General features: G+C 25.8%; 2 protein-coding genes across 2 annotated transcripts; both read right to left on the bottom strand.

Annotated features, from left to right (window-relative positions):
- Positions 1-2,412: 2,412 nt before the first annotated feature.
- Positions 2,413-13,497, bottom strand: Tango1 (transport and golgi organization 1). Its single transcript, XM_015514076.2, has 16 exons — positions 13,018-13,497; positions 12,634-12,728; positions 10,227-12,513; positions 9,191-9,219; positions 8,999-9,100; positions 6,459-6,575; positions 6,327-6,383; positions 6,067-6,261; positions 5,861-5,995; positions 4,591-4,876; positions 4,366-4,504; positions 4,148-4,249; positions 3,480-3,576; positions 3,309-3,414; positions 2,952-3,239; positions 2,413-2,588 (listed from the first exon to the last, which is right to left on the bottom strand). Exons 1-16 carry the CDS (start codon positions 13,148-13,150, stop codon positions 2,551-2,553), a joined length of 4,206 nt encoding a protein of 1,401 aa, XP_015369562.1. The 5' UTR covers positions 13,151-13,497; the 3' UTR covers positions 2,413-2,550.
- A 2,561-nt stretch (positions 13,498-16,058) lies between these two features.
- Positions 16,059-18,436, bottom strand: LOC107165705 (signal peptide peptidase). The gene is made up of 8 exons (XM_015514062.2): positions 17,979-18,436; positions 17,813-17,911; positions 17,624-17,706; positions 17,356-17,530; positions 17,090-17,273; positions 16,850-16,973; positions 16,586-16,774; positions 16,059-16,297 (listed from the first exon to the last, which is right to left on the bottom strand). The coding sequence occupies exons 1-8, from the start codon at positions 18,168-18,170 to the stop codon at positions 16,246-16,248; spliced, it is 1,098 nt and encodes a 365-aa protein (XP_015369548.1). The 5' UTR covers positions 18,171-18,436; the 3' UTR covers positions 16,059-16,245.
- Between the last annotated feature and the right edge of the window lie 246 nt (positions 18,437-18,682).

Below are 18,682 nucleotides of genomic sequence, written 5' to 3'. Positions count from 1 at the left end.
CCACCTGGTACAAAAAATGTCCTAAAAGATGAAAAAATGACGTTAAAAACAAAAAATGCATTTATAGCTAAAAATGCCAAAAAATTAGATTATTCTGCATCAAGGGAGCATGAAACAATTTTTTAGCTAGGATAGCATTATTGTATAGAATCAAAGGAAAAAAAATGCAATATTCATCAACATCCTAACTCTATTTATTAGCTATATACAATATATATTATTTATACAATAAAACTATTATAACTCATTATTCATTTACACTCTTTTTTATAGAAAATAGTTATGCAGTTTAATCACTGTACATAATATGTTAACTCCTGTACAGATCTATCTATACTATCTAAATCTAACAGACATGCAAGACCTCACAAAATTAAATTAATCAACCTAATTTCTCACATATTTAAATATAAGATTACACTCTTCTAGCAAAATATTAATTTCTTCAACAATGAAGGTTGCTAGCAAAAGACAAAAGCTTCATAAAACTATTTTATTAAACAACATGTAAAGGTATTTATGTTTTTATATTAGGTATGTAAAATGTAATAAACAAATTTGTCAAAATACCTATACACCTGCTACCTAGTTTAAAAATTGTTCCTTTAAATATACCTAAGTACCTATTATTAAAAAAGGATAATATAATAATATAATTTATTGGTAATAAAGTAGTATCTACTGAATAGTATTATAATACACTTGCCCAATTTATATGTTTATATATTATTATTATAATTAATAAAAATAATATGTAATTCTTCAATAGATCATTAACTCCCAATAAAATAAACCTTTAGATAAATTCTTAATTTAATTTAACCAATTTAATCTGCTTTTATATTTAATCAAACCCCAAGCTAATTGAAATTGTAAATATAAACTTTTTACTATATAGGTAAGTTGTATTTTATAACTTTTAGTTACTTTTGTGAGTTCATCTAAAACTAATATTATGTTGTAATACTGGTATGAAATAAGGGAATCTACATGTTCATTTTTTAAAATTTAACATCTAGTTGTACCATAATGTAACATTGTAACTATGTCATTATGAGTTAAAATAGTATAGGTATACTTAGTGCACATTATAGTGGCTCACAGGACAAATTAATTTGCCATGGTGGCGCAGTACTACAGTGTCAATATTTGTACTGGATGTAGCCATGCTGGTGCGCAGCCTTGATGAATTTATGAGACAGTTGCAAAAATATGATTGTATTGTTTGTCAAATAAATTGAGTTTCTTATTATTTTTAATATCTCAGAGTTTTTATGACATATTGTATTGGAGTAACAAAGTTTATCATACCTAATCATGTTTTATGGTTTTTGTCAATATATATTGACTTATAAGCTTGAGAATATAATATACCCAAATTTGTCTAAGTAAATAACAATGACTACAATTTCTTGTAGATTATGACCACAGAATTACTCTGTTATTGCTATTTGTCTGTTGTATAATCAACCGTCAGTGGTAGAGAAGACGGATAGTCCACAATCTGCTTAATAAAATTGTTGTATATATTGAATAGAACATTACTATTGTCTTTTAACTTTACAAGGTTAGTATTATTTGGAATTAAATTATAGTGATTTTGGTTAAAGTAATTTTTAATATAAATAAGTAATAACCATTAACAATTATAGTACATAGTAATAATAATAATAATAATAATAATAATAATAATGAAAATAAAATTTACAGAAAATTTACCTGATGTTACCATAGGCAACGTTATGGTTTTGAATTAACATGTAAATCTTAAAATAACTATAAAATATGTTAAACAAATATTATATTACTAAATAAAAGTTTATTTTACATTGAGTTGGAATGGCAATTAGGGTTTAATCCTATAGTTCTAATAACATACTTATAATTAAAAAAATATTTTTAACAGTATTGCTATTCCAAATCCTTATTAATATTTTACAAAATATATTACAGTAGTAATAGAGAATTTAATATACTTAGAAACAACATTAATATTAATCCTTACCCTACAAAAATATATATTTCTTTTTTCGTCAGTCAATGTTGAAAATTAGTGAAGCTCTTAGAGATGTGTTTACACACTAGAATTTTGCTCTAAAGCAACAAGCAGAATTGATTAAATTTATACAATACTACCAAATACATTTTCGTGGTAGTTAAACTATGATCAGCTGATTTAATGTACAGAAATTCTTTATTAGGGAACCAACTTTTAACCATTTATTTTCTTATAATATGCTTCAAATAAATTTTCTTTTTATACACATTAAGTGTTGTAGTTATATGAATAGTTTAAAAATGCATAAAATTACAGTGAAATTACTTACAACTTTACAAGTGAAACAAAATATAACAATTGTTAGAAATGTATAAGCATAGAACCCCCCCCCCCCAAAAAAAAAAAAAAAAAAATTAGTAAATAAAAATAAATTTGAATTTAATGATATACACCAATATTAATTCAACGTATAATCTTAGCAAAAACTATAATTCTGAAAATAATTTCAGAAATTTGCATATCATAATAGTAACAATATGTGCAAAATATAGTTATTTGTCAAGTGATTCAACTGAATGACCCAATGAATCTAGAATATAAAAATTTATCAATTAGATTTTTATATACTATTAAGAGTACATAACAGTGCTATTTGTTGTCTCTGTCTTACCAGTGCGTAATGTAGCAAATTTACGCTCAGAAGAACACTTGTAGCTCATTTAGTTTAAAAATTACAGTGAATCGACCTATTATGAAACTTGATGGTACAAACATTATCTGTGTTTGTACATTGGTTTTTTACGATAATTCAATTTTTAACCGAGTTATGAGCATTTTTAATGTACTGTAGAGCTACAAGTTTTCTGCTGAGCGTAAATTTGCTATATTACGCACTGGTAAGACAGAGACAACAAATACCACTGTTACGTACTCTTAAGCCACAATATCTTACTTTCTCGATTCATATAGTTATATCTTTGAGCCAATGGCCGAAATGCAGAAGACCTTTGTAAAGGTGGTGGAGAACCAGGTGAAAGTGATCGATTATGCCTCCTAGATAAAGGAGCTGGTGGACTAGGAGCTTGACCCAAAGCGCCAAGTGGTGGTAACCGTTGGTTAGTTAAAATTGGAGGAGGTGGCTCAAAATCAAGTAACGAAAGTAATGTGAAATCAGGAGACACAGTTGGTAATGGTATGTCCAAGAGTTCATCTTCAAAATCTTTGGACGAATCTATGCTTTCTGCAAATTAAAAAAATTAGGAAAAATCAACTTTTATTTTATTTGAATCTTGTTATAAATTAAACTTACTTGCACCATTTTCTAATTTTTTATCAACCATGGTCAACTTATTTCTTAGTTGTGCAGTTTCGAGTTCCATTTCTTTAAGTTTCCTCTCAGCTTGCCTGAATGATATCTTTGGAAAAAAAACAATAATATTTTGTACTGACAATATGATAAAATTAAATATAATAAACTTACCCAATAATCACTGGCTTTTTTATCTGCCGCAGATATTTGAACTTTAAAACTAGTTTCTTGATCAGTTATTTCTTTCTTTAATGATTGAATTTCTGATCTAGAAAAAAACAACATAAATTTAAATTAATTACCTACATTTAAAATTTTTATTTTAAAACAAAAAAGTGGGTAAGTGGATGACCTCTGCTATACAGTAGGTTATAAGTGGGTCACTGTAAAATATGGTATTAAATTTAAATTTAATGATATAGTCTCATTGTATACAAAAACCATTCTAAGCTGAAATGGTTCGTCAGTCTAGGTAGACTTATTTTAACTAAATAATTTGTACATTTTCAATTTAATAAATTTTGAATACTTGAACTTTAAATAATTATATGTTATATATTTTCAATATTCTTCAACTGATTTTATATCAACTTATGGGAAAACTGTTTTTGCATTAAGCTGAAATTTTTACTTTTGAACCTTAAAGTTCAAACTAGATTCAGTTTTGTTTCAAAAAATATGCTGAAGTAGAAAATTAAAGCATTTTTAATGAGTAATTTTTATTGTATTTTTATCCACAATAACCATGAATAACAAAATCTTAATTTATGATGTCCAAGAAAATAACCTTTTTATTATCTTTGAGTATCTTGTTGTAGAGAAATTAATCTAGTACTCACTTATAATTGAAAATTTCTTGGTTAAGAGATTTAATATGTTCATTAAGTTCGCTAGATTCCCCTTCTTTATCATTATATAACAATGCTTTCTCATTAATTTGCCTGTAACAAATATTGCATAATAGCATACTTAAAATAACTCTTAAAATAAAATTTTACTTTTAAAACTGAAAATATATAAATATGAAAATGAAAAAATCTTTTTTAGTTATCCATACTTAAGGTACTCTTGTTCTTGTTCTTTAAAAAACTTTGTTAGAATATTCAATTTGTTTACAGATTCTTCATTTATTGTTTCTAATTTTGTACATTTGTTTTCTAAATCCGTTTTATCAGTTTTCAAAACTTCTATATGATCTGTAATAATCAATTATAATCATTCTATTTATGCTTGTTAAAACATATGATTAAAAATTATTATCAAAGTGTTTAGTATATCTAACCTAAGACCTGTTGATTTGATTTTAAAGCCTCATTCAATTTTTGTTTGTATCCTTCAGACATTTGTTTAGCAGATTTGAGTTCAGCAGATAATTTAATTGCAGATAAAAATTGTTTGCTATCTGCTAGATTAAATTTCTGCGACATAATATCTTGTAAAGCTTCTTTAGACAATAAAGCTTCATTTTTTGCAGTCATCAAATCATAAGTTTGATTGTCCAATTCAAATTGTAAATTATTTACTTCAGATTGTAATTTTGATTCTTTTGCCATATTCTTAGCAATAACCTAAAAAATATTTAAGTATCAACAATTAATGGTTGATAAATTTAATACTTCTAAAGAATGTTCAAAAATTGGTGTTTTAAAAATAGATGTATTATGTAGATCATCTATTTTGGAACCATAAAGCTATACTTGTATGTAGGTTAAAAATGGTGTTACAATATTTGTTGTATCAGATCAGCATCAACAATTATAAGAAATCGCTCAACCTTAAATTATTATTTTTTAATCAGTAGCAAACTAAAAAAGTATTTTTTTTTCATTAATGACAAAATCATAGAAGTTACAAAACACCAAGTTTGGTCTGGCCTAAATCTAAAAAATAGGGGGTATTTCAAAGTCAACTTTTATATTTATATAATTTGGCTTTGAGTTCCAACTATAATAATCATGAACAATTATTGAATGTAATATAAACATAATGAACATAATTGAATGTGATAGAAACACAATGTATAACAAAATATGGTTTAAACTCCCAGGAAGGCAGTCAACAGATGGTGCATGAAAAATTTGTTGAGGAAGCAAAAACAGGGTTGTAATATTATATATATATTAATAATTGTTGAACACAATCATTATTGTCAAATTAATGATTATTATAATTATCTAACATGTATGATATGTAGTGAAATACATTATTATGTCAAACAATAAAATACAAGTAATATTTTATTATTTCGTTTCACCAATTATTACAAACAATTTAACATTATATTTAGTCAATAGTGACTGGTAGCTCGATTTTTTGTCAGGACCAATGAACTAATATGCTTTATGCGTATCAAATATCAAACATCTCTTTTCTTACAATATATACTATGTAATGAGTAAGGCAAATAAAATAAAAATTAATTATATATAGAAATAGAATAATACAAGTTTTCAAAAGAATATCAAAACAAGCTTTTCTGTTTATATTGTAAGTTTTAAATAGATAATAATTTATCAACTTAAAGCTATATTTAAAAAGCTCATTGAACTTACTTCTTCCAATTGTAAAGACAGTTTATCATTGTCTTCAGCTAATCTAGTATTCTTATTAGTTAATTCTTCAACGGTAATTGAAAGAGTTTTTTCAGAGTCAATTCTTTTTTCTAATTCTGAAGATTTTTCAAAATTCTAAGTATGAAAAAAATAAATGAATGGTAAAAAATATTAAACTCTTTTGAATAAATAAGTTGTGATTTTACTTTTTTTGTAAGAGCTGCTATCAAATTTTCTGAATCAACCAATTTTGATTTTAAAGTATTTAATTGTTCTTTATTTTTTGTACTAGATTCTAATGCAGAAGATAATAGTGTATGCATTTCCATACCATTTTCAGTTAATTCTACAATTTCTTGTTCAAGATTTTCTATTCGTATGGCTTGAGACGATATGATATCCTAAATATATAAGATTGTTAATTGTGTTAAATACTTTATTAATAAATATTAATTAAGATAACCACCTCTGATTTAGTCAATTGATCACTCAATGATTCAATTTCAGAAATTCTCTCTGTTCTCTAAAAAAAAAAGAAATCATTAATTAAAGTACATCAACAAGCATTTAAATAGAACCTTGATAATAAAACACATACTAATTGTGCACTTCCAGAGTTTGATTCTTTCAATAAAAGTAATTCTTTTTCAATAATTAACAAATTCTGATCTTTAGCTGCTAGTAATGTCAACAAATGATTTTCATATGTTCCATTCTGAAAAATTAACAAAAAATTAAAACTGTACAACCAATTATATACTAAAAATAGATACAAATGCTAACAAAAACAGTGAAAATAATTAGTTTAGTTTATAATAAATCAATATTTAATTTAAAATTGATTACAGTAGAAATCACTATGACAAGCATTGCTTAAAGCATTATACAGCTTTCAATAAGTAAAATGATAGGTCTTGGCACTAGCTTATATGATTATATGTTAAAATATACATTTACAACGAGTATGGTTATTATAAGTTATCGGCTATAACAAGTAAAATACATTGAGTTATAAAATAAATATTTTGTTATAATGTAGCGAGCTGTGACTTTACCTATAAATTCATAATAATAAGTGATAGAGTGCAACGATGTGATGACAAAAATTATATTAATAGTAATAATAATTCTACTATCACTACTCATATGAATATTCATTAAAGTAGGTCAAGCTGGAAATGTGTGTTTTGCGTAAACGGGTATCTCACTATCAAATAAATATGCAAGGGACATCCGGCTGTGTGGCGCGTGTAGCCCGCTCGCTTTATGACCATGAATATGATACACCGGGTGATTCTTTTATCGTTGAACACTCATTATTTCAAAAATTACTAATGCTTTTGAAAATATTTTTTATCCTAATCATTTTTTAAGTTTTTTACTTTTTTGAATGACAAAATAGAATTTTAATTTCATATTCCAAAGCAGAATATTTTTCTAAGTATTTTGATTCATAAAAATCAAATTTAGGACGAGTAGTTTATGAGTTATAAATATTTAAAGTTTAGATTGGCAGAGTGGAATGGTACCGGGTTACCCCGCAAAATGTTTGTCCACTACTCTGCTTGTCTAAGCTTTAAATACTTATAACTCATAAACTAATCGTCCTAAATTCAATTTTTATGAATCAAAATTCTGTGTTGTCATTCAAAAAAGTAAAAAACTTAAAAATTATAAGGATAAAAACAATTTAAAAATATAATTTTTTAGTAAAAACGTTGGTTTTTTAACAACTTTAAACTATGTAAAATAATATTTTCAAAAACATTAATAATTTTTGATATAATGAGTGTTCAATGATAAAAGAATCACCCGGTATATAGGGATATTAACTTTAGCGGGGATTAGGGATTCTCTCTACAAGAGGAGCTCATTGACGACACAATTGTCAGACAACTAGTGACTGGATGACCAGAAGACCACACCACACTCAGTCACATCTTGCTCATCCACAATTAATTATTTTGACTTAGACGAAATTCTATTTAAAATATTATTTGGACTAAGTTGAATTTCATTAAATAACTGTTTGGACTTAAATAAATTCATACTATTACAATAAATCATCAAGAGTTGTCTATCTTCCATCTAACTAACTAAATTGATCTTTTGACTGGGATCGTTACAATAATTAGCCGATTGTTATAATTTTCCCATTATGTAATTATACCATAAACTGATTAGGTTAGTATTATAGTATTATATACTATAATAATTATTTAATTATCTAAAAATTAATTCTTGTACACTACTAGTAAGCTTCAATTATCAATTATAATTACGAGGATATCATACCCGCATGTGCTGTCTTCGTCTTACAAGAGAGTAACATACCAAATTTTACACTCAGCAGAACACATGAACTCCTGTTAGTTTAAAATTTAGAGTGAATTTAAAGGTAAGGTTATTATCTAGGGCTTTTCATATGATTTTTATTATATTTTAATTTTTAAGCGAGTAATGAATATTTTAAGATTAACAAATTTACAATTTTAAAATACTTAAAATAATATAAAAATAATTTATTAATAATAATAAAATACTTAAAATAATTTTAAAACTCGCATTAAAATTAAAATATAATAAAAAGCTTATGAAAAGCTCTAGATAATAATCTTACCTTTAAATTGTATTAGAGGTCAATTCATTCTAAGTGTTAAACTAACCGGACTACACATGCTCTGCTGAGCCTAAAAATTTGCTATGTTATGCACTAATAAGACGGAGACAATACATGCGGGTACCACATCCTCTGAATAATAATACATAGTCTATTTATATAAATCGTCTAGCTTTTGTTGTAATTCCTACTTCTAATCAGTAACAACAAACGCTCGTTGTTCTGACTGTGTATATAACGAACAACCGGTTAAAACAACAAAAATTAGCTGGCTCATAAAACTAGTTATAACCGATTTCTACTGTATCATATTATATGTGTAGTAACACTAGTAGTACATAATTATAATTCTAAAATATACTTAAATAATTCAATAGATAGTATTCTACAAAGATTTAGTAAGTGGTGGAATAATTATGCAATGCATAATTGATTATTTACCAAATTATTTGGAATTAGTAAATCTAAGTGGGGAACTTAGTATATATTAGGTATGTTTAAAATTTAAATATATTTACTTGATATTTGTAATAAATTAGTGAAAATAGTAATGTGACTACAGCTACAACAATAAAATACAATTCTGAATGCTTGATGTTCTTATTATGGTCTAACATTTTCTGGAAAAATTTTATCAACAATCATTTATTAAGTTTGAACTTAAGCCAATAATACTATAAAAAAAACATATGTATTTATATTCAACTAACTTGATTTTCCACAGCATCAGGATATACATCTGTAATAGAATAAACTTATTATTATATTTAAATAAAATACATTCTAAATTTATAATATATTAAAATGTGGGATATTCTTACTATATATCATACATACATAATGATTAAGTACTTAGGTGGTTAGTAAACATTTAGACACTGCACATGCATAGATTAGAGAGTACAAAATTATAATATTATGGATAGAAAAATTGATTGTTCATAACTGCTGAATTAAATTTCTATAAATGGGTGGTTGCAGGAACAGATTGGTTAGATACAGATAAAACTTTTAATCCAAATCAATCTACAAAACTTCTTAAGTAGGCATAAAGAAAGAAATATGCACATTAAAATTTTTTTTTAAAAATTGGTTCATTAATTTTAGAATAATGTAATATTAATTAATATTTAAAATATATATATATTTTTTTTATACATTCAGTTAGGCTAAATATTTAATAAAATGGGCAAGGTAATTGAATCCTGCTGTTATTAAAGTTATTATATATATTATATATTGAAATCTATATAGAACAACTTTGCGTATTTATAATAACATAATGTTATACAGAGTGATTTTTAGTGCTTGTCTAAACTTTAAATACTTATAACTCATAAACTACTCGTCCTAAATTCGATTTTTATGAATCAAAATACTTAGAAAAATATTCTGCTTTGGAATATGAAATTAAAACTCTATGTCGTCATTCAAAAAAGTAAAAAACTTAAAAAATGATAGGGATAAAAAATATTTAAAAATATAATTTTTTAATAAAAAAGTTTGTTTTTTAACAACTTGAAACAACGTAAAAAAATATTTTGAAAAAATTTAATACTTTTTTAAATAATGAGTGTTCTTCGATAAAAAAATCACCCTGTATAATAATTGCTATGTTCCTTAACTTTTTATACTTATATGTAATATTAGATTAAATATTGATGTATCATTAAAAATAAATTAACCTAAACTGTAACATAACTTTTTTTAAATTAAAATTAAAATATAAATAATATTAACACTTACCATTGTATTCACTAGAATTATCGCCAAAAATATTCCAAATAAAATCTATTGTAATCATCGTAGGAGAGGATAACCAATTTTGAAATTGATCAAAGAGACTCAACTCTATTACAGATTGCTCCTTTATTTCATTAATAATAATTTTCTTTTCCTTTTTTTCTTTTTCATAGTCAATATTAGCCGAGTGTGAAATGTCATCAGGGTGTAGATGTTTGGGAACTGGATTTAAAGGCTGAGGAGACTTAACTATTTTTTCTACATTTCTTTTAAAATTAAGACAATTGACTCCACTGCAAGTTTCTGGGTGACCAAAAGAAGCCACAAAACTTTTAGGTACAAATTCTTTCAACTGTTCATTATTTTTATATTCCATAGTTTTATGGATAATTTCATTGGGCAATTCCTTGTTTTCAATATTATATTGTTGTTGAATAATTTTATAATCATGATTTGGAGATTGCAAACATTCAGCTGATGTACACTGATCAATTGATTTTTTATTTAATACTTCAGTTACATCCAGTTCATCGACAACTGTTGTATGGTAATCATTAGATGGAACAATATTAGTTGCATTATGTAGTTCTTGCTGTGGAGATGAATTTGTTGTATCAACTGAATCATTATTTAATTCAACATTAAGTAAATTATCCTTGGGTTTATTTTGAGATTCAGGTTCTTTGTGATCATTTAATAATACAGGTATATTATCTTTAGTTTCACTAACCACTGGTTGATATATAATTTCATCTTTTAAATTGTTTCCAATAGACATAACATAATCGTTTGAAATTCTACTTTCATTATTTATTTCTACCTTTTCTTTTTCTACATCTAATAAGGGTGATTGTTTACTATTGCTGTTAACTTGTAGATTGTCTGATTCAGGGATAGTTGGTAAAGAATCACAATTTATACATTCCTCTTGGAATTTATTGAACTGTTTTGTACTATAATTATTAACTACTACTGAATTGGAGTTTTGTGACTTTACACCGCTAACTGATTCTTTTATTAAAACATTTGTTTTTTCCTCTACACTGGGTAATTCTTGAGCTGTTTGTACTTCTTCACTTTTTTGTTGATAAGAACTTTTCATTTTCAATTCTTTAGTATTGTTATTTTCTTTTAAATTAACTACTACCTTTGAGTCTTGTAGCACTGTATTGCTACTAACTATGTTTTGTAATGAGACATCCATTTTTTCCTCTTCACTTGATAATTGTTGAGTAGTTTGTATGGGTTTACTTTTTTGTTGATGTAAACTGTTAAAATTAGACACTTCAACGCCATTATTATTATCTGGTATTTTAATATCTGTATTTGAGATTTGTGGGGCCATATTAACTAATTTTTCAATCGAATTATCTGTGTTATCTATGTTTGATGATTCTTGAATAGTTTTTACTAGTTCTATTTCTTCTTGATATGAACTATCCGAAATAAATTCTTGAGTATCATTGTTATTATTATCTTGCAAGTTAATTTCTGGATTAATATTATCTGTTGACAGATTATTAATTGATTCATTAATTGAATTATCTGTCTTGTCTAAATTTGGTGATTGTTGTGTTATTTGGTTATCTATCGTTTGTTGAAGAGAATCATCTTTAATCACTGGAGAAATAATACTTCTAGAGTTTTCAGTAACAATATTTTCTTTGACTTTTTTTACACAAGAATCTAAAGAACATTCTGTCGAAAGATTGTTTTCTAATTGTTCATCACTAGTTGATGAATGCGTTGTTTGGGGGCTTATAGTTTTAGCTTCATAACTTTTTATAGAAAGAACAGGATCAGAATTTAAAATTTGATCGCCGTTTGTAGATGCAATTTCATCAACTGAATTTCTAGAAATATCGTTATCAATTTTTGATGGATTTTGAACTAAACTAACATCTAGGTATGATTCATCTTCACTTTCAATTTTGATGCTTTCGTCTTCACTATCGATTTCTACATTTGCATTCATATCATTATTATAATCTGAATGAAATGAATTAGTTTCGTTGTTTAATTTATCATCAAATTTTTCAGTATCATTATTGTTTACATTTTGAAGAACTTTTGAAGTACCAACTCCATCATTTTTCTTAAAATTTGTTTCATCTGTATTCGTACTTATTTGAGTGATACTGGAATCACTATCTTTTGCTTCTTTGTTTTGAGTAATTGATGTGCATATTTCTAAATTTTTTTTAAGAACATTTACTTTAAACTTCCAGTGTTCCTGTTTAGCTAAATGTAATATTTTAACATCTTGTTTACGGATTTTAGATATCTTACCCTAAAAAAAAAAAAAGGAAACGTGTTACAAATTATATCGAATGAATGTTAAAAATGAGACACTTTACTGATTTCTTTGAAAGTTGTGTATTGCTAAAAAAAATATAAATAATTAGTTCACCTTTAAACTTTTGACCAAAAACATGTCGTCATTTTGACCAAGAATGGTGATATTATGTTTTGGACTAATAAGACGTCGGGCCACTGATATTTTATCTAAATCCAAAGCAGATAAAATATTATGAGTATGAAATATCAAATAGAATAATAGCCAAAATACCAAAATACAGTTATTTAATATACATGTTAATATTCTTGGTAAATAAAATATGAAACAAAATGTTCAAATGTATACTAATTAAAACATGAAAATGAAATCCATGCAAATACTATAATAATTTCCAATTTTATCTCGCATGAATACAATACATAGGTACATTAGCTTAAAGCTATAGTATAATGTTACACCATCCCAATTTCCAAACAGAGACTGAAAACTACTTACCATCCACTAGAGCACTGTCGCACTCAGGGGTAAGACACTGAAACTCATATACTGGATCGGACCCACAGTGCACTGCTGGTGAGCCGATTTTGAGTATTGCCGACGTGATGACAATTATTTTTAGTACAAACATTGTCAGTGCCGTCTGAGCGTCTCAAGTCATCTGAACAAATAAAGTGTTCTTCTAGACGATCGAAACGTCGTTATTGAAAAACAATATCTTGACACGCACAATGAAGAATTAATAAATAAAAACACGTACTCAATCAACGCGATATTATTGCAAAATAATACTACTATTATTAAAATACAGTTGTTTTCACTGTGCAAAAATGAAAGTAACAACAAGTAGTAACTACTGTGTCTGTCTACGTCCAATGCCCAGAATTGGCAGAATTTTCAATTTAGATATCAGCAGTATAATTCAGATTGTAGTCTGTAGACGTCTGTAGCTGTCGTTGAACGACAACGACGTCCGCAACACGATTAATGATAGTACTATCTTTATTCTTTAATCGTGGTTATTTTCATAGACCTTATATAAGGTCTATGGTTATTTTACGTGGTTGCCTTAACACGTTGACAAACGGTAATCAGCTGACACTCTCGATTGATATTATGCCCATAGAAATAACCGCAGAAATACAGAATACTCAGAATAGTCAGAATAGATCCATTAGATCCTAATTCCCATGATAAATCAAATTAAATTTATCATGCTAATTCCTAGAATCTAAGACTTAGATTTTTAGATCATATTATTATTTAATTAATTATGTAAATATTGTAATTTGTAAATAATAAATATTAACCCGTCACTGGTCGAGTAATTTTTTTTTTATTTTTGGTCGCGCGGGGTAAAAATTTTCCATAATATGAAATATACTTAAAATATAAGTTCGTACTTTATAACTAACAATACTTATAATTAATATACATAAATAATTATACATCGTCCATGTTTTTTATAATAATAATCAAGAGAAAATTTTAAATTGAAAAAAATGTAAAATAATAAATTAATCTTCAGTCGCGCGGGGTAAATATTGTCCAAACAAATAAATTGTTCTCGACTCGCATGCACCGAACAAACTAAAATAGTTATCGATGAAGTAAATGTCATTATCGAATTATGATGTGATTTTTATAAGCTAATCGTAATTACGAAACTATATTACAGATAATTACGGAAAAACACGTACTTATAAATAAACTTGGAAATTATATACCCCGCGCGACCGGTGACGGGTTAAATGAATAATGAATAATTACTGATTGTTTCATCTATTCAGCGATTAAATTATATTAAGTATAAGTTACCTTATATAACCTCCCTATAACAATATTAAATATTATTTTTTTTTTCATACCAAACACATAATTAATAATTATTATAAATTGAAAATTGAAAATTTTGAGCGATATTTATTATTTATACGGATATATTGTAATATCATAGAACATAATGTTCTACCTATGTTAACTTGTAACTAAAATGCAAGCCTCTATAAAAAGTAGGTACCTATAAGTATAAAATTATAAATTAGCTATTCTAAAATAAGTAATAAATTTAACAATTTTATAGTCCTATTTTAAAAACTAGAATGAAGCATAGGATCTTTTTTCTTTATTTCTTTCGACTTTCGATAATTAGGTAAATATCTGTATCATTATTCATTATTTACATTTAACATTATAATTTGTATTATTATGCAAGCGTTGTGAACAGTTCACTTGTGCCAAATTCAATTTTCTGGTCCGACTCTCGGCTCCAAAGTTCAAAACAGATGATCGCAAGTAGCGTTTGTCCTAACCTATGATAAAATACAACTAGGGATATTTTTGATTTAGGTTGGTTGCGTCAACGGTGGTGTTTGAAGTTGTCATAACTCGTATCACTTTTTTATATATAATATATACTCGTGCATAATATATTAATGTGTTTATCTTATTAATATTTAATTCGTTGGTATAACATATTATTATATATTATATAAAAGAAGTGGCCTTTTTTTGTAAAGGTTCCATGTTTCTCACAATACCATTGAACTTTTATACTTTTTACATATCTCATTCCTTACAATTATGACTGCATGTGTGTTTGACATGTAATTTTATCGAAAATACCACTATACTTATATCTAGATTCATAAATGTATGTGTTGAAAGGTTGAAACATAGGTACAGACAGTATAGTATAGATTAAACATATCAGATGAAAGTATATTAAATGTAAAAGTAAACATTTTTTTTTTTAAAGGCATATATTTTACAATCTATACAATTTGCATACTAAGTAAATTTGATAATATAGGTAATAATAATAATAAAAAATAAATATCAAAACTAATTGATTGCAATAATTTATTTCAAATAATAAATCATAAGAACAAAATACATTCAACAAGTTTTTAAATAGATTAAAAAAAAATACATTTTTATTTAACATTTTAATTACATAGATTTTAAATTAAAATAAATTTGACATAGAGTTCAAAGTTTCAAAGACTTGCAATCAATACCTATTTGTAAAATATATAATATATTTATATATCATATATTAACAATATATGATTTTAATAATAGGCGGAAATATAATCAATTGCAATAAGTAATAACGTTTAAAGAAAATATAAACACAATTTCAACACAAAATTGAGATCAAACTAATTCATAATTGGAAGGACATAAACACATATTTTTTTTTTTTAAATATAATTAAAACAAATGATAAAACATGCGTTTTATCAGAATTGATCTAATCAATTATAGTTGGGAAATATTTATGCAATTATCTGAATTCTAATTGAACATTAAAATTCATGTTTTATGTTTAGAATTATAAAGTATATCACACATAAATATACTGATAAAGCTATAATAGGGAAGAATTAAATACAATGAATAATGATATAATATAAGATAGACAATTGATGTGTACCAATAATATATTGCATTTATAGAATTTTATTTTAAACAATCAACTGAATAAGTATATATTTACGGTTGTCAGGAAGTTGAAATGTATAATGAACAGAACAATGTTTTTTATAGGTCATGTATTTGAGTTATTAGTCTCCCAATATTAAATTTAATGGATAACAGTCAACAGATCCTTCAATTTATTTATACATTCTGTTCTGATAATACAATAACTTTCATAAAAAAAAAATAATCCTAAGAAAATAATTTTATATAGAATAAAATAAAATAAAATTGACACTTATACTATTTTAATTTTTTGGAAGAGTTTTCTGGTTCCATTTTATGATCTTCATAACTGTAAAATAATTATAAATCTATATGATACATTTTTTATAAAAATAAATTATTTACAAAAGTATATTATATTAAAAATAGATAAATCATCATGGTTTTAAAGTAGCATATGTCGTTCAATATTACATATTAATTCACTTATAGAAATTATAATAATATTTGTTGTTTAAGATTTTAAGACTTATGTCCATATAAATATAAAAATTAAAATCAATCATATTAGAATAAAAATAGTTGTGTTTAATAACATAAAATATATTTATATACATACTATATATATTAACATTACCTGAATAAAGTTTTTAAATCTCCACATACTAAAGCAACCAACATGGGAGTAATTAAACATGCAGGTACCAAGTATAATAATGCTGGCTGAGCTGCTTTATATACGTGCATGACAAACACTGTAGTAAGTAAGCCCAAAAAATAGGCCAAAAATGTTACATTGAAATATGTATTTGTCTTACGTTTTAAGCTATAAAATACAGTAAAATATATTAAATTGTACTCTCTTTAATCCATCAACTCTAAGTTTAATAAAATTATATACCTTTGATCAAATCTCAACATGAATGCAATAAATATTCCTGGAATAACAATATCACCTAAGCCCAACATAGCAAAGTTTTTAGCAGCTAGAATACCATTTTCTAATAAATCCTGAGGGAATATAACTGTAATAATGTATAATTAAATTAGATTAAAATAAAATATTTAACTATGTGTGTTATAAATTGGAATATTTCATGTAAAAAATTATGTATTATTAATATTTAGTTTTAAAACTAACGTTTAATAGGAGCATCAAAAGACTTGGCCACAGTAACCATAACATTGGTACCAAACACCCAAAATATATCATAGACAAATAGACCACACAAGAGGATACATCCAATTTTAATGGTATTAATGTGTAACAATTCTATTCCATTTACAGCAAATGCCAATCCAAATATATTGTTTGCAATCCAATGCTAAAATTAAAAAAATATATATAAATGCATATACATTATTAGATATATTAATACTAGGATATAACCAAAAATAAAATAATACTTTGCTATAAATATATATCGTCCCTAATATTGCACAAAATACAAAACATAATACATCATGTAATGTACATTTTACATTAATCCAATCATGTTTGTTTTCACCAGTACCTTCTGTGAACTGCAATTGGTATTTAGTCTTAGGTATACTTTTTGGTAACAAAGCGCTGAATTTGGTACTGAATAAAAAAAAAAATATATATATAAATTGTAGCAATAATTAGAATAGATAATTCTCATTTAGTTTTGTAAATAATGTAATAGAAATTTACCTTAAAATATGACTTAGAGCTGCTACTCCAAGAACATAAAAATATAAAGTCACTAATAGATTTATGTGTTCCTTAGAAAATACCTATTTTTAAAATAAACAAGATAAATATACTTTATAAATACTAATAAATAATGCATAAACAATTTGATATAATCATTATCTGTAAAACTATAATAATATTTAATACCCTAAAAATGATGTAGAGGGTAAAGAGAGCTCCACTAGCAATCACTGGAAACATCATAGCATCTTTTTCTGTCATGGACTCTGGTACTTCTTTTTTCAACTGAAATAGGAAATACGATTTTAGTATAGTGGCTAGATTATTAATATATGTTAGTTTAAATACTGACTTTATTTTTAATGTGTTGTTCTACTGATCGGAACGAGCCCAAGAATATAGGTACTAAAGCCATGACCACTAAACTGGTGTATGCAATCAGCATACCTTCAGTGGTGGCTGGTATTTTTTTGAGAACGGACTCTGTGTCTGTACTATTTGTCTCGTTTAAGGTTTTAATTATGTCATCTACGACTTCAGCCATTATTAGATTAATTGAGTTAAATAATGAAAATAATAGTGAAGACAGCTCACACTGATTTATTTAAAATTACTATAAATGGGTAGTTCGAAAAAAGACGTGAATTAACAAATATATTAAACATAGGTAATGAAATATGAAAGTGAAACGAACCCACAAATCAAGTACTCGCAACACATCCCGGTATACTACAATATTGTGGAAATGGAAAACGTACACGAGTGACAAGAGTACGAGTCACGAGACGTAGGTAGTGATATGGATTTTAGACGTAAAAAGCGCACGTCAACTAAATAATCTGATACAGGAAACCGTTATAAACATGAACTAAGAAGTTCTGAATATCTTGTTCGTAGTTATAAGCTTGGTGAATTTCTCTCTTCACACATTGGTCACACTGTATTGTTAAATTATTATTTTTTCTTCATCGCTAGACCGTTTTTACATTTCAGTTTTTAATGTTACCATACCAGTTACCAAAGCCGCCGATTAGTGAAAATCAAGACGAGTGTTTA

This window comes from Diuraphis noxia, unplaced genomic scaffold (genome assembly GCF_037042655.1).
Source record: "Diuraphis noxia isolate RWA-SAM2 unplaced genomic scaffold, SU_Dnox_SAM2 contig0002, whole genome shotgun sequence".
In the NCBI taxonomy this organism is placed as follows: Eukaryota; Metazoa; Arthropoda; class Insecta; order Hemiptera; family Aphididae; genus Diuraphis; species Diuraphis noxia.
This window is presented reverse-complemented; position numbering and strand designations above follow the sequence as displayed.

Bases quoted from the DNA above. Each gene is read 5' to 3' on its own strand.
- LOC107165705 (XM_015514062.2), bottom strand. From the start codon at position 18,170: ATGGCTGAAGTCGTAGATGACATAATTAAAACCTTAAACGAGACAAAT. The intron at 16,974-17,089 runs GTTAGTTTTAAA...ACATTATTACAG, and splicing joins TTTTGATGCTCCTATTAAAC to TTATATTCCCTCAGGATTTA. The intron at 16,775-16,849 runs GTATATAATTTT...TGTATTTTATAG, and splicing joins ATGTTGAGATTTGATCAAAG to CTTAAAACGTAAGACAAATA.
- Tango1 (XM_015514076.2), bottom strand. From the start codon at position 13,150: ATGTTTGTACTAAAAATAATTGTCATCACGTCGGCAATACTCAAAATC. The intron at 12,514-12,633 runs GTGAACTAATTA...TTTTTTTTTTAG, and splicing joins TTTTGGTCAAAAGTTTAAAG to GGTAAGATATCTAAAATCCG. The intron at 4,877-5,860 runs GTAAGTTCAATG...AATATTTTTTAG, and splicing joins TGTCTTTACAATTGGAAGAA to GTTATTGCTAAGAATATGGC.